The sequence below is a fragment of the Gekko japonicus genome, unplaced genomic scaffold (genome assembly GCF_001447785.1).
Source record: "Gekko japonicus isolate JY-2015 unplaced genomic scaffold, Gekko_japonicus_V1.1 scaffold272, whole genome shotgun sequence".
Taxonomy (NCBI): Eukaryota; Metazoa; Chordata; class Lepidosauria; order Squamata; family Gekkonidae; genus Gekko; species Gekko japonicus.
The window spans coordinates 1,157,617-1,172,713 of record NW_015161413.1 but is presented as its reverse complement, the minus strand read 5'-3'; the positions used below and the strand labels follow the sequence as shown (position 1 = coordinate 1,172,713).

General features: G+C 42.0%; 1 protein-coding gene across 2 annotated transcripts in view; it reads left to right on the top strand.

Annotated features, from left to right (window-relative positions):
- The window catches only part of FBXL2 (F-box and leucine-rich repeat protein 2), a 54,041-nt gene that overhangs the window by 29,191 nt on the left and 9,753 nt on the right, over positions 1–15,097 (top strand). The window contains exons 10-15 of one of the 2 annotated variants that reach the window (XR_001482972.1): positions 3,038–3,168; positions 8,444–8,504; positions 9,211–9,255; positions 9,421–9,477; positions 12,143–12,355; positions 13,136–13,375. Coding sequence is in view for 1 of the 2 variants with exons in the window: in XM_015427389.1 (XP_015282875.1) it covers positions 3,038–3,168; positions 8,444–8,504; positions 9,211–9,255; positions 9,421–9,477; positions 12,143–12,355; positions 13,136–13,243 (615 nt within the window). In the remaining variant the exon portion in view is untranslated. Of the gene's footprint in view, positions 1–3,037; positions 3,169–8,443; positions 8,505–9,210; positions 9,256–9,420; positions 9,478–12,142; positions 12,356–13,135; positions 14,922–15,097 lie in introns of those variants that run through there. The other variant, XM_015427389.1, reaches the window with a different exon arrangement.

The window sequence follows — 15,097 nt, the reverse complement described above, 5'->3', positions numbered from 1 at the left end:
CAATTGTGTCCGGTCCAGAGAATTCAGTACATTGGCACTATACTGGATTCCAAGACATGCATGGCTTACCTGCCCCACAACAGGGTGGCAGATATCATTTCCTTAGCCACCGTCATCCGTACCCGACCCTCCGTCACTGCCTTCCAAATTCAGTGGCTGCTTGGCTTGATGGCTGCAACTACGTCGGTTCTCGTCTTTGCCAGACTCAAAATGCGTCCTTTACAGCTCTGGTTTATCCACAACTACGATCTATCGAAAAACGCACACATCATCCTCCTATCCCCTCTTCCCAGCATATGGAACTCGTTACTTTGGTGGACTGTCCCTTCAAATATCCTCCAGGGAGCACCTTTCCACCCTCCGGATGGGGTGCAAACTCCATGGGCCTTTCCGTTGGAGACAAATGGGATGCGCAGATGAGGAAGCGCCACATAAACTTCCTAAAACTCCTGGCTATACAACACGCTGTTACCAGCTTCCTACCTTTAATCAAGGGAAAATGTGTCATGGTCCTCACGGACAACACCACGGCGCTATCCTATGTCAATAGACAGGGAGGCACTGTTTCCCTACGCCTCTGCAACCTTGCCATCCAGTTGTGGGAGCTTTGCATCACCAACAACATTTTCCTCGTAGCCACTCACATTCCCAGACACATGAACGTGCAGGCAGACCATCTAAGTCGAGCAGGACTCAGCCTTCACGAGTGGGGGATGAACCCAACATACCTCCTCCCACTCTTCCACAAGTGGGGAGCTCCCCAAGTCGATGTCTTTGCCACCAAAAACAACAAAAAGTGTCCTCTGTTCTGCAGTCGAGGAGGCAGAGACCGACAATCTCTGGGAGACGGTCTCCTTTACCCTTGGTCTACGGGACTTCTTTACCCTGTCTCCTTTACCCTTGGTCTACGGGACTTCTTTACCTGTTCCCTCCCTCTGCTTCTGAGAGTGCTCCGCAAAATACTCAGAGATGCCGCGGACTCTATCTTAATAACCACATGGTGGCCGAGACAATCTTGGTTTTCAACAGTCCTTGAGTTATCAGAAGGGATATACCATCAATTCCCTCCGGCTCAGGACTACTCCTCCTCTCCGACTCCCCCCTCCTACAACACGACATACCACAATTGAAACTGACGGCATGGAGAATAACGTCACTGACTTCACCCGTGTAGCGAACGTTCTCTTGAATTCCAGGAAACCTACTACGTGGAGGTCCTACAATTCTAAATGGCGAAGGTTCTGTTCTTCCCTAGGTGATGACACCCCTCGAGCCACCTCAGTGGGTCTCGAAAGAGTTTTCCAATTCCTCCTCTCCCTAGCTGACTCGGGACTTTCCCATTCATCGTTGAGAGGTTATTTGTCCACTCTTTCGGCCTACCATGTTCCAGTTGACGGATGCACTTTGTTTTCCCATCCGACTTCAAAACGTTTTTTAAAAGGTTTGTTGCATCTCTACCCTCCTGTCAAAACTCCAGCCGCTCCCTGGGACCTTCCTCTAGTTCTCCGCCAGCTCACGAGGAAGCCCTTTGAGCTGCTTGCAACATGCAACCTCAAACTTCTAGCATGGAAAACGGCCTTTTTAATTGATGTCACCTCGGCTGGACGAGTGGGAGAAATATTGGCTTTCCGGCACAATACACCTTACCTGTCCTTTCTGCCAGACAGAGTCCGCCTCATACCGGACATCTCCTTCCTGCCGAAGGTGGTGTCAGAGTTCCACCTGCAGGCGGAGGTCTTTCTCCCTGATTTTTTCCCTAATCCGACATCAGAGGAGGACAAACTATTGCACACCTTGGACGTGAAGTGGGCTCTCCTGTTCTACCTCAATAGGACACACTCCACTAGACGAGACTCACAACTGTTCGTCTCTTACGCATCATCACGGCTGGGTACTCGCATCACAGCTCAGCGCCTGTCAAAGTGGATTGTGGGTCTCATCCGTCTATGTTATCTACTCGCTAAACAGCCATTGCCTGGCCCTATCAGGGCTCATTCTACCAGGGCTGTCGCGACTTCCACTGCCTTCCTCCAGGGAGTGCCCCTGATGGACATTTGCAAAGCCGCTATGTGGGCCACGCCTAACACCTTCATCAGGCACTACGCCCTAGACGTCCGTACGAACACCAATACCAACATGGGACGTCACATTCTATCTTCGGCTACGCAGTAAAGGACCTGCCAGCACCCTCCTCCAGGTAGGCCACTGCTCGCTAATCTCCCATGGGTGTGAAGCACAGAGACCACGTCGAAGATAAACAGGTTGCTTACCTGTAACTGGTGATCTTTGAGTGGTCATCTGTGCATTCACACCACCCGCCCTCCTTCCCCGCTGTTGCCTGCTTCTACATTTTAATATGGGTTGATTTGCGGCGGTTTGAAGGAACTAGCGGGATGTCCGCGCCCACCCCTCTGGGCATGCACATGCCCGAGGGACTGGGCGCGAAAATCCGTTAAAAGAGCTTGCTACAGCACCGATCGATCCAGCGCGTGCGCACTAGATCCCATGGGTGTGAATGCACAGATGACCACTCGAAGATCACCAGTTACAGGTAAGCAACCTGTTTTTACTCTCCTTGACATCTTATCAGGTTTCTCAGCTTTTATCTTCTCAAGAATCATCTTGAGCAGTGGTGTTGCATGAAGTATCTTCCATCATTTTAGATGTTAGGGAGATGCTTACATCTTTTTTTTTTTTGGCTGCTAGTATTTTTTCTTTCTTTAGCAAAATACATGTATTTGTGTTACAGTTTTCACTCCCAATTTATGTAGCTGTAGTTTAAAACGTATAGTAGTATCAAACACAAGATCAAGACTTAAAGGAAGATCCAACTTGTAATTGACATAGCATGCTACTAAGCAACCTGAGGGCTGAGTCTGATAGAACACCTCTTCAGGTAACTTTGTTTTCAAAGTATGATTTAGGATATTGTCCTTGTGAAAATAAATAGTATGTTATACATTGTGTTCACTTGGTACATCTTAAAATAGATCATGTAACATTAGAGGACAAAATGTTCCACCGTTCTTTGTTCCAGCAAATATCAGATGAAGGCATAGCGGGTATCTGTAGAGGATGTCACAGACTCCAGTCACTTTGTGTTTCTGGTTGTACAAACCTTACAGATGCTTCTCTCATAGCACTTGGTTTGAACTGTCCAAGACTGAAGTGAGTATTGCTCAGATTTTATACTAATGAGTGGTATTGTCCTGCCTCTGTCTTGAATATCCTGAAATTGTATTAATCCCCCTGGGAATTCTGGGTGCTTTACACATTATTAAAAAAACTGAACATATCTGTATAGTCTAGATTACAGATGTGATCCTGAGGAGCTGATGGTATATTTACTTCTTAAAATGATCATGGAGTAGATACTTAAAACTTTAATTTTAATGTTGTCAATTCATAACCCAACAAACAAGATATAACATTATTCTGGGGCCTGAAAATTAATATTAAAGGTAAACCATAGCAGTTGCTAAGCTGCAAAGGTCCATTGTAAGTTAAGTTGTTTCTCATTTGTTTTCACTAATTCAAAATATTGTCATTAGACTTCATGAATTTAGGCTACTTTAGTAAAGTGGCGATTAATCCTGTTGTGACTGGTTCAGCCTTGTAGGCGGCAGTCACACACACGAAATAATCTACTTTCAGTCTACTTTCAATCCACTTTCCAGCTGGATTTTGCCAGTTCACACAGTAAAATCCAGTTGGAAAGTGCACTGAAAGTGGATTGAAAGTGGAATATTTCTTGTGTGTGACTGCAGCCATAGTACTGGATACATTTGATTTCTGAATAAGTTTGAGGCACTTCTGTTAACTAGCTATGATGCATGTGTCCAGCACAGAAACACGGAAATGACCTTCTAATGTTGGTTTGATTCTAAGGCGGTTTTTTTGGTATAGGTTTGAAAATAACCTTTTATTAGATTAATATGGTATGTAAAATCACCTCCAGGCAAGGAAGTTGTACTTTAATTTGTTCTTATGCAAGTCTTTAAGTGACTTGCTTGGGTATTCATGGGCAGGTTGGCTAAAGACCTTTGTGAGTGTATTTGAAATAATGCTCCAGTAGTTTTATGGATTGGTGTGGAGTTGAAGCTGATTTAAATCATAGTTGATCTTTTAAGCTTACACTGACACTTGAGGATTTGAAGGTCTGTTAAGTTTACATTGATAGTTTAGGATTTCAAATGTAATTTGCATGGTCTCAATTATCCTCTTTAGGACACCCTTTTCAGTAAATGTACAGAAATGCTTATTAAACTCTCTAGTCTTTTCCTGGCATTCTTTATCCATCTTGCCAGTGTGTGAATTGCACATTTTCCCCCCATTGCCTTGGACAGCCCATTGCCCAAAGTCTTGGACAGCAGGCAAACAAAATTTGTGTATCATAGGACCGGAAGGGATAAGATGGCAGAACTTTCCTATTGATGGCATATGAGAGATCAGTAATTCTAGGATCCTGTTAACTGGAAACAATTAAAACCTGTTCCGGTAAGAAACTAGAAGCAGAAGGCAAACTGAACGGTCTCATTGCCACGGAGTCTAGCAGTGTCCCAGTTGACCCTTCTTCCATAGGAATACAAGAGTGGTGTTGTTCCTGGGGGCAAGACTTGCCTCCTGCTCCTCACCAGGTACTCAGCCTTTACTGAGAGTGACGCACTGTGTTCCCTCCCAGGAGCCCAGGCAATATAAGGCCCTTCTCTCCACCCACTTCAGGTGATTTTCTTGTCTTTAAAAAAATGATTATTGGCAATTCCATTTGTTGCGAGTCTCCCTCTTCCTGATATTGTTCCCCCTCCCACTTCTTCTTAGGGTCCATTTGTGGTGGAGAATTTTTCTTTGCAATATATTTCTGCATTATTTCCCTTAAGGTGAATATAGAAAGTTTGGCATATTTTATATTTTATTTTGTAATAGTTGTGATAGTTGTGTTTCTGCTATAGTTTCTGATAGTTGTGGCTGCAGTTTTCTTCCTTCCCTCTGCTTTTTTAAGTTGTCAAAATGGTTAATGTTAAGTTTCTTCGAGCAATGTATCAACAAATGTGCCATGCCAGAGAAAAACAATTCTTTTTAAAAAAGAACTTTTTGTCTAGCACACTGTGGCTGTAATATCTTACATTCCAAAATGAGAACCAGTAACAGAAAAGCAAAACAAACCCACAGTGATTTAGGTAGTATGTGTAGATTTGACTGGTTCAAACCCAGAGGCAGATATAAACAAGGTGAGAAGGGAGCCAAAGGCCTGTTTATATACTAGAAATGATACTGCCTGTTCCTTTTATCTGTTACAGTAGATGTTCCATTGTTGTTCCATTACAAGGCTACACACACTATTAGTGACATGTGGCTCCCATCTGTGAATATCTAAACCCACTAAAGATATTTTTCTGCAAATTTGGAGGTTTACAGAAAAATCTCAAATCTTCAAAAAAATACATGGGGGGGGGGGTTTAAGTTCCCCAAAAAGTAAAAAAGTGTTCATCCTTGATCTTCTGTGTAGTCCCACATGGGGACTATGCACATGCAGGCCTGCCATCGGATAAGTTTTTTCAGATGAGCCTCCAGGGGGTGCTACACACCGGAGCCAAGACTGTTCCCACCCAGGGACATGTGCTCCTGCGTGTCAGCACCCCCACTACACTCCGTTCCTTTTTGCTGCCAAAGGAGTTAGTTGTTTGCATTCAAGTCTCCAGCTATTGTGTAGATATTTGCTGAGATTGTGAAGCTACTTTGCTTTCCAAAACATTGTGATGGCTCAGAAGGCCTTATATAAGAAGTGTTCCACGGTCTCTTTAATGCCTACTGCCTTCTCCAAGAGCAGAGGTGGTGGCACGACTCATCAAGTGAACACAGAAGGCATGTGTCTTCTGAGGTCACTAGCCGAGTCATGGTGCAGCAGCAGGTGGGGTAAGCATTTAAAGAAACCATGGTCTCTTTAAATGCCTACTGCCTTCTCCAAGCACGGCAGTGTGGACACGACTCAGCAAGTGAGTTCACTAGCCAAGTCACGTGGTGAGGCTTGGAGGAGTAGGTAATAGGCATTTAAAGAGACTTTGACAGAAGGCTGAGTTGCGCTGTGGTGGGGCTTGGAGGAGAAGGGATTGAAAGAAACTGTGATCTGTTTAAATGCCTTCTTGGCATAGCTGAATGCACCCAAATAGAAGCCGGAAAAAAATCAGCTTTTTCCAGGTCAGCTATACCAGTAGCCAAATACGGATCTCTGATCTGCGTTTGGCTTAAAAATACCTGAAAAATCCCAGCAAGGTATTTTTTCAGGTATTTTTCTGTCTCAGATAAATTGAATGCACACCCTCATTTTCTGCCTCACAAAAGGCTACAGGCTGTCATTGGTTTGACAAGTTAGTTTAGACTATATCGGTTCCAGTTGGTTCTGAAAAATTTGCGCTTGTTTGGATTCATAGCATCCACTACTGCTGTTTTCCCTATGGTGGGGTTACATATGTGACCCTCAGCTCTAGTTCTTGTCCTGTTTCAGAGCTGGGGTTCATGCCTTGTGGCACAGATTCTCTATCCCCAGACCTGTCCTACGTCCATTAGGTGGTCTTCAACAGCCTATTTATCCAAAGGAACATATTTATTGGTTTTTTATCTCATTATGTATGCTAACTCATTCAGTCCTCACATATGTATTCTCAGCAAGAAGGACTATAAATCCTCTGTATTTTAATGTATTTTAGTGTATTTCTTTTTCAGAATATTATATTAGAATACTGAATGTATGAAAAGGATATTAGGATGTCTGCTGGCATAACAGCATTTTTTGGAGGGGGATGTCAGGTTAAGTGCCCTCCATGCCTGGCAGGAGAGAATGAAGATTCCTAGCCACTTCCTACAATTAGAAATGAAACCTTTAGACATTTATCTGCTAGTTTGACATATTTCTTGCTTTACAACTGTTGACCTTATAACCTTAACTTGTTGTTTAGTGTCACTTTGCATATCTTGATCATCATCATGTTGCATGTTAATTTGCTGTTAATTCTCTGGCTAGAAGTTTGAACCTTGACTGCCATTCTAATGTATTTGATAAAGTGTGTGTGCACACAAAAGTTCATACCTTGAATAAACCTTCGTTGGTCTTAAAGGTGCCATTGGACTCTAAATTGGTTGGACAGAAGATCAGTGATGAAAACAACGTTGCACTTAACTTGTAACTATTGTTCAGCAAATACCTTCTGTGCAGGCACACATACCCTCCCTCCTGCCCCGCTGCATGCTCTGGCTTCGACAGTGCTATATGTGCTGAGGGTAGTGAGGGTACTACCTCACAGGAGCCTGTGTCTCTAGGTGGGAATAGTCTTGGCCCTGGTGCTGAGCACCCCTGGAGGCTCTTAGCCGTAAACACTTATCTGATGGCAGGCTTGCACATGCGCAGTCCCCATGTGTGCCTGCACAGAAGATACTCAGTGAACAATAATTACAGATAAGTGCAACTTTGTTTTCTCTGTGCAAGTGCAGAGAATGCACCAACCTCTGGCAGTTGGAGAAGACAGGGAGCTGTGCTGGGCCCAGCAGCGGCAGCACAGCCCAGGGAGAACACAAGGGCCGTACTGGGCCTGGCAGTGGCTGCCAAAAAGCCCGGGACTCCACACTGGGCCTGGCAGCAGCAGCTGAAAAGCCCAGGAACTGTGTTAGCTCAGTAAGAGAGTGGGGGAAGATGGGATTCCCCCCTGCAAGTCTCTTGGGCCCCCACTTGTATCTATATACTACAAATTTTAACTGTTGACTGTTCTGAACCAGCATCTTGTAGCTGGCAAATGCAGATGGCATATTTGAAGGCATGTAATGCAGCATCCTATCTGAAGGTAAAGCAGATCTGCTCAGTGTTTGGATGGAAGATCTCCTGAGACCCCTGTGTATGTTGCCTTACATTCCATGGAAGAAAGACTGAATGTAAATAGATTTCAGTATAACCCAGTGCAATATGCGTTAGATGACCAAACTCCATCAAAAAGCAGGCTGTCAGGTCTGGTCAGGTCATGGGACACCCAAATTTAGTAGTACATTATAGTAATGTAGCCTTTAATATATTGATATGAATACAAGAGGATGTAGGCTCTTCAGCTGCTCAGAGCCTTGGAGTGATTCTGATGAGCAGAGTCTGTAATTCTGGATCTTCACCACCGTCTTGGACTTTAGTCACATGCAGTTTCAACTCTAAATGGGAAATATCTTCCTATCCAAATCAAAAAGATCATGGTAGTTATAACAGTCATAGTAGCATTATAGCCATCTTATAGGACTAAGGTATAAGCATTGATATCCCCAGGCCAGATATAGTAGAGCCATATTCCAGAGCCATGGGTACTGCTCCAGCTTTTTTATAGAATTAGTCACACATACTTGGTTCATAGCATCATCATAAGGAATTGCTTCTAATTGTTCTAAGCTCTAAAATATTTAAATTACATTTCAGGATTTTGGAGGCTGCAAGATGTTCTCATCTCACAGATGCTGGTTTTACACTTCTAGCAAGGGTAGGTAAGGTTAATTTTATAATGTAGTATTCCAAAGAACTCAAGACCAACATTTTAGTCTCATGATAACTTGTAGGAAAGTTGAGCTAAAAGACAGATACTTCCTTAAGGCCTAAACTTCAGTGATGCAGGAACTTGTACTTGGGTTTTCCAAAACCTAGTATAGCAACTACACTACACTGGATTGTAAAAATCAGGGTCTCAAGTATCAGTATTTTACTAGGTTGTAAGGAAGGCATTTCTTATTTAGGGAACAAAAGGCATGTTCTTGAATGACAGTGTCTTTTAGCCCTGAACGTAGAATTGTTGTGCTTATGTATATTCAGTATTCCAGAAACACACTGGCGTTTCTGTGCAAAATGCAGTTTGCAAAATGATTCCCTACCAACATGCATCTGTAAAAGTGAGCTCTGTCTCTTGAATGACCATGCTAGAATGTTGTTGGTCTATAAAGTGCCATTGGAATACCATGTTATTTTGCTATAATAAATTGGCATGGAATTGCACTGACTAGTAATGTTGGGTTATAATGAATTAGACTGCTTGCTGAATGATAGGAAAAATAAACCCAAATGATAATGCATGTTTTCCATTTGCATCATTTTAGATTTCTGTTGCCAGGCCTGTAGAAAATATCTAAAAGTATCAATGAAAATCTAAAGTTTTGTCTTGTTTTTGATTGTGCCATGTCTGTTCTAATTTGTAGAATTGCCATGACCTAGAAAAGATGGACCTAGAAGAATGTGTTCTGGTGAGAGCCATTTGTACAAGGGCACTGTGTTAAATCCAGTGAAATGTATAAATAGTTCTTGGTGTCTCACAAGAATTTACAGACAAACAATTGCCTCAGAAGATAAGTTTTGTCCATCATGGTATTCCACATTGTTTTGAATATAAGTTATTCTTTGCTTTCTAGATAACAGACAACACATTGATACAACTTTCAATTCACTGTCCTAAACTGGAAGCACTGGCAAGTTTTACATTACTTTTTTTTTTTGAAAAATAAACCAATTAGGTTTGCTTAAGCACTCTCTTTCATCTCTTTGCTAGAATATACTTGGAACTAGGAAATTTAAGTTTAGCAGTGTATGACATTTGCAGGGACAATGAAATATGCAGGGCCATAAAATTACTATTGGAAATTAAGGTGAATACAATTTTTTAAATTGACAGCTGTCCTTAAATTTAAAAATCTAGTTACATTAAATTTATTGAAAAATTAATCTGAATTAGAAAGAACTCTGAATTTAATGCAAACATGTTAGTCTGCATGTGTATTCTCTTAACAACAGACTTAAATACTGTTGTTTTCCGGGGAGGGGGGGGGAAGAATCATGAGGGAAAATATCTGACTGGAGTCTCGGCGTTATGACACAATGAAATCATGCACTGCATTTTCTAAAGAATGGCTGCTGTAATTTGAGACCCAATCATTTGGGCCCCATGATATGGTTGGAGGATAGAGCAACCTTGTTGCAGCTAAGCAGGTATGGATGTGGTCAGTATCTATATGGTAGATTTCTTGAGAATCCTGCATAAGCTACTTTCAGTGCCATCATGGAAGAAAGGTAGGGTGTAAATTCAGTTAAATAAAATACAAACGTTGCCGATGGCAGGGTGACAAGGAATTTGTTCAATATAGTGGATGCAGTATCCAGGATCAGTGTATTGCTAGCTTCTGTAGTGTGTGGCTGTCTTAGTGCCAGTGGCTGGCTGGCTGGCTTTAAGGGCAGATATTATTTTGTGTACTAATGTATGTAACTACATTTGTATTCTGCCTTTCTTCCATTAACTGGATCCTGATCTGCTTGGCTTCAGCAAGGTTTTATCATGTGCTTTCCCAGCTATATCAAGAGCGGGATAGGTGGGTGGCTTGTCTGTGACATCACATCGTGCTTTAGAGCTGCTATATCCCCCCTCCCACTTTTTCAAGTTTTTACAATGGCACTCATTTCTGTAGCATAGTGTAACATGGACAATTCCAGCCTTCCTCTAGAGCTGGAGACGAGGCTCATTCCTATGGTTACAGTGCAAACAGCTCAGGATGCGTGCTGGTATTTTGTTTCTCCTAGGTCATCCTTAAAAGGGCTCTTTAATTTTTGCCTCCTACCACTGGACTTGTAGGTTTCAGTCACCTGGCAATATCCCAGTAAATCAAACACGTGGTACTTCACTATTATTACCATTCATACGGATGTGAACGGTATGCAATCTAAACTGGAATCAGACATGATAATAATACTTGGGCAAACTTCTGAACCCCTTCCCTTATTTTAAGATATGGGGAATTCCAGCAAAATTATTCCTTGCCTAGGCAACAGGGCCTTCCTTATAAAATACTAGAAACCACGCTGATAGCGAAGGCTTCACGATAGCTAAGACCTTAATTCTTCCCTAGATCAGTTGACAGATCATCTCAATCTGGGGTAGCCCCTGAAATACTAAGGCATCATGGGAAGAACTTGTAGAGAGAACAGATATGATATTCTTTGGAGGGGTGTTTAGCTTTCTGGCATTACTGGAAAAAATCGTTCCATAAAGTTCCTTTCCATCTCTGACTTTTTAAAAAAATCTTGAGGGAAGAGGACTGTTGTGTTGTAAGGGTCTGTGGAAGGCTTCAGAGACTCTACAAGACATAGTTTGTGATCTCTGTTACTACTCCATCAGTGGAGTAAGGTATACTTGTATGGGTTGTTCCTCCTTGCTTTGTAGGAAGGGCATTTGCAGATCTCTTGTTAAAGACTCCCACTGTCCTGAGGCGGTGCTCCAGCTCCCCAATTTCCTTTTCTTCCAAACCTCCCCTCCTAAAAAATGGGAGGGGGGATCCCACAGATCCACTTATGGCTCAGCCTTTACCAAAGTGGTGTTGAACTCATTTATCATGAGGGCTGGATCTGACATAAATCTCACTTTGTTGGGCTGGGCCATGTGTGCCATAAAACGTAATACCAGGTACCAGAGATATAAACTGTATAAATGACAGCAGCTGGTAAGCTCCGAGTTGGTGTATCCTCAATACAAGACCCCATGGGCTGTGAGGGGGGTCCAAACGAACTGCTAGACTGCTGCAGATGAGGTTGTTCCGCCACACTGAAGCCACAATCGGAGTGGCTCTGCCCCCCCCCCCAGTCTCCTGTTCCCTCCTTTGCACTAGTTGCTCGCAGGCTGCATAAGAGCCCTGGATGGGTTGGCTCTGGCCCCCAGGTCTTAAGTTTGACACCTCTGCTCTAGCAATTTTCTCCACTGGGAGGATTTTTTACTTGGGGGGGGGGCACTCTGGCCTAAGCCTTTGGAGGACTAACAACTTGCTGACTGCCTCCAACTACTAATCTTCTGCTGCCGATTTTCTCTCCCCTGTGGATAGGGGACAGCCAGTACTGGCGGTGGACTAGCCTAGAGCTGGCCACATCAGTTCAAGCTGATGCCTTGCATCCCATCAGCTCTGCATGCCCAGGAGGCCTTAGCAAGTATATGGAGCTGTGTAGATTCTAGGGTAGGCCTGATTGCTGTCTTGTTTCAGTAGAGAATGGTTGAGATTGCAAACCCTCCTGGCAGAAAACCCCCCAAGAAGTAGCTTTAAAAGTTCTTTGCAGAGAGGTACATGGAACCTCACTAATAGCGTTGTTCTGTTACAGAGTTTGTCGCACTGTGAACTAATCACAGATGATGGGATTCTGCACCTGAGCAGCAGCACATGTGGGCATGAACGTCTCCAGGTATTAGAGTTGGACAACTGCCTGCTAATTACAGATGTGACTCTTGAACACCTCGAGAACTGCCACAACTTAGAGAGAATTGAGCTATACGATTGTCAACAAGTCACCCGTGCAGGCATCAAAAGAATAAGAGTATGTATTATTCAAATGCTCCAAGGTGCATTGACTTCATGATGTCTAATGAAGCGCTGGTAGTGTTGAAGGCTGCTTGCTCAGCAGTGATACTATTAATTGGTATGAATACAGCTGCTGTAGAAGTCCCGCTTTGTTTAAAAGTTGACAGTTTATCCATTTTTGAGATGGATTTCTTTAAGTGGACTCCAGCAGACAACTCAAGTAGTGATCAACTTTTGCTGTCCTGGGAACTGAATTCTTAGAACACCACTGCCTATTGTGCACACCTAAGTCTGCACAGTTGCCAAACCAGTTCTTTCCTCTCCTCTTACATGGGCATTTTTAGTCCATCCAGTTTGAAGATTAATTATGGTTAACATGTATGCTACAATATTTTTGCTAACCACAGTATTCAAATGCAGATTAACAAACTGGTTTGGGCAAGTTTTCAAAAAAGTAAATCAAATCTAACCAGTTACCTTAAAAAAAATAAAGCCCATTCTCATGTTTCCCTGATAGATCTGGGTCAGGATTCTATAAAACTTCCTAATTTTGTTTTCTAAGTCTTAGATGGGTTGTCCCTTTCCAGGAACAACACAGTCTGAACATACAACTTGCATTATTTTTCTTCTGTGCTATTATGACTTCTGAATTAGTATGCTTTCATTTAACCATTCTATAGTTGTGGGTGTTCCACTGTTAAAACCAAACACCCCCCTTATAGTCATACACAACAGAATAAATGTTAAGGTTTCTATGAAGGTAAGAGGTCTATTAAGAATTGATTTCTGTCTGCAGGCTCATCTACCAGCTGTGAAAGTTCATGCTTACTTTGCTCCAGTAACTCCACCTCCTTCTGTAGGAGGTACTCGACAGCGACTCTGCCGATGCTGCATCATTCTTTAACAGGCGAAGAGCTGGGCTGATGACCAGTTCAGCGAAGGAAAACAGTGGCAGGCGTCCATTGGCCACCTTCAAAACAATGCCATCCCAGCCATCTTATTCTGCACTGGTTGTAATGCCCATGCAAGTTTACAGGTAAAATATATTTTATGCAGATGTGAATAATGCTGACGTTCTGTTCTAACCTTTCTGCTAGTGCAATCCAGATTTGATATCAGATTGGTTCTACTAGCTAAAAAAAATTAAAATTACCAAAAGTAGAACTCTACTACATTGGTGGTAATTCCAGCTCAAACACAGGCAATAGTCAAAACACAATCTTCAACAGAAGCAGCCCAACAAGAATGTTTCATTGTTATACCAGAGTTATTTCATGAACAACCGTCAATTAAATCATAGTTCCAAGTATTTCAAACCAATGTCTACACTTTAAAAAAGCCAAATTACTATATCTGCTGAATGAGAATCTGCCATGCTAGAGAAATTTAAGAAGCTGTTATAATATTGCAGCAGACTGATAAATCAGTTCTTGAAAAGTTATAAAGGATTATTGTATGGCTGATGGTAAAACGGCATACAATATAGCTGTATAGCTTTTACATGGGCTTTATTGACAGAACATTTCAGCAAGTAATAGTGGAAATGACCTCATCCCATGGGTGTATCCCACCTTTAAATCTACTGTGTTAATCAAGAAATATGCATAGCTAGAAGTCTTACTAATTCTCAAACTATTTGCCATGTTTTCAACACAAATAAATAAATGCCTCTCTAAAATTCCTAAAGCTGGAGCTGTCTCAAATGGTTGTCAAGGATGGAGTTGCTCTGAAAAAATTGATTAAACATACTGGATTGCACACTTGGGAGGGGCATTGACTCCTTTGCCTATATGAGGTTGTTTCACTGGCCTCTCTCATAGCCGGCAGGCAACTCAGTGCTGAAGGATAGGATGCCCTCAACACTTGCATTATTGCTGCAGAGGCATATCCTCTTCCTTTACGATGAGAAGATTCCCATATTTTCTCACCCTAAGATGTACTGCTGCCAATTCCGACCTACCAGATTTATACTCAAAATATGGACAATTGTGTGCAATTATATATGCTTTTTTAACTGGAAGTCAATGTAAGTCAAATACCCAGTAACTACTGAATGTTTTCCTAGTAAGAAGACATTTTGTAAGAAATGCTAGCGTTGGAAGGAATACGCACGTTTTTTAGAAAATAAATTTTCTAAAAAACACAACTTATGAGCTGTACTCTAAGCATTCCAATTTTTTTCTTCATTAATGCTTTTTAAATTTTGCTGACAAAAAATTATTCAGATGCTTTAGCTAAAGGGGGAAGGCATTTGACTGGCACAAAATTTTATAGTAAGTGTTAACTCTTTTGGAGCAAGATTTGAAATGCAGACTACATAAAAAAAGTTAACAAAACACTACAAGGCTATATCAATACTGTTTTGAGAGCATCAATAATAGGATACCCCTACAGCTGGTAAAATATTTACAGCAGCACATATCTAAGATTTGCTATCTGTCTATGGTAACCACGTTGTAAAAGAAAAACAGCTTGTCAAATCAAATTGTGTTGATGTGTGGCTTTATAAGTCAAATGTTTGAGTTAAAATACTTGCTCCAAGTAAAATAATTTTATACAGGATACTATTTAAATAAAGTCACCCATATTTAGACTGTTTCAGTCATTTCAAATGCAAAAGATGGCAATTTGATTTCTACTTCAAGTTTTTATGAGCAACACACTTTGAAGACCAGAAAGTTGTATGTATCATCTCAATTATCCACCAGTATCCTATTCCGAGTTCAAGAAATTATAAGTGGGAAGGGGGTGAAATATT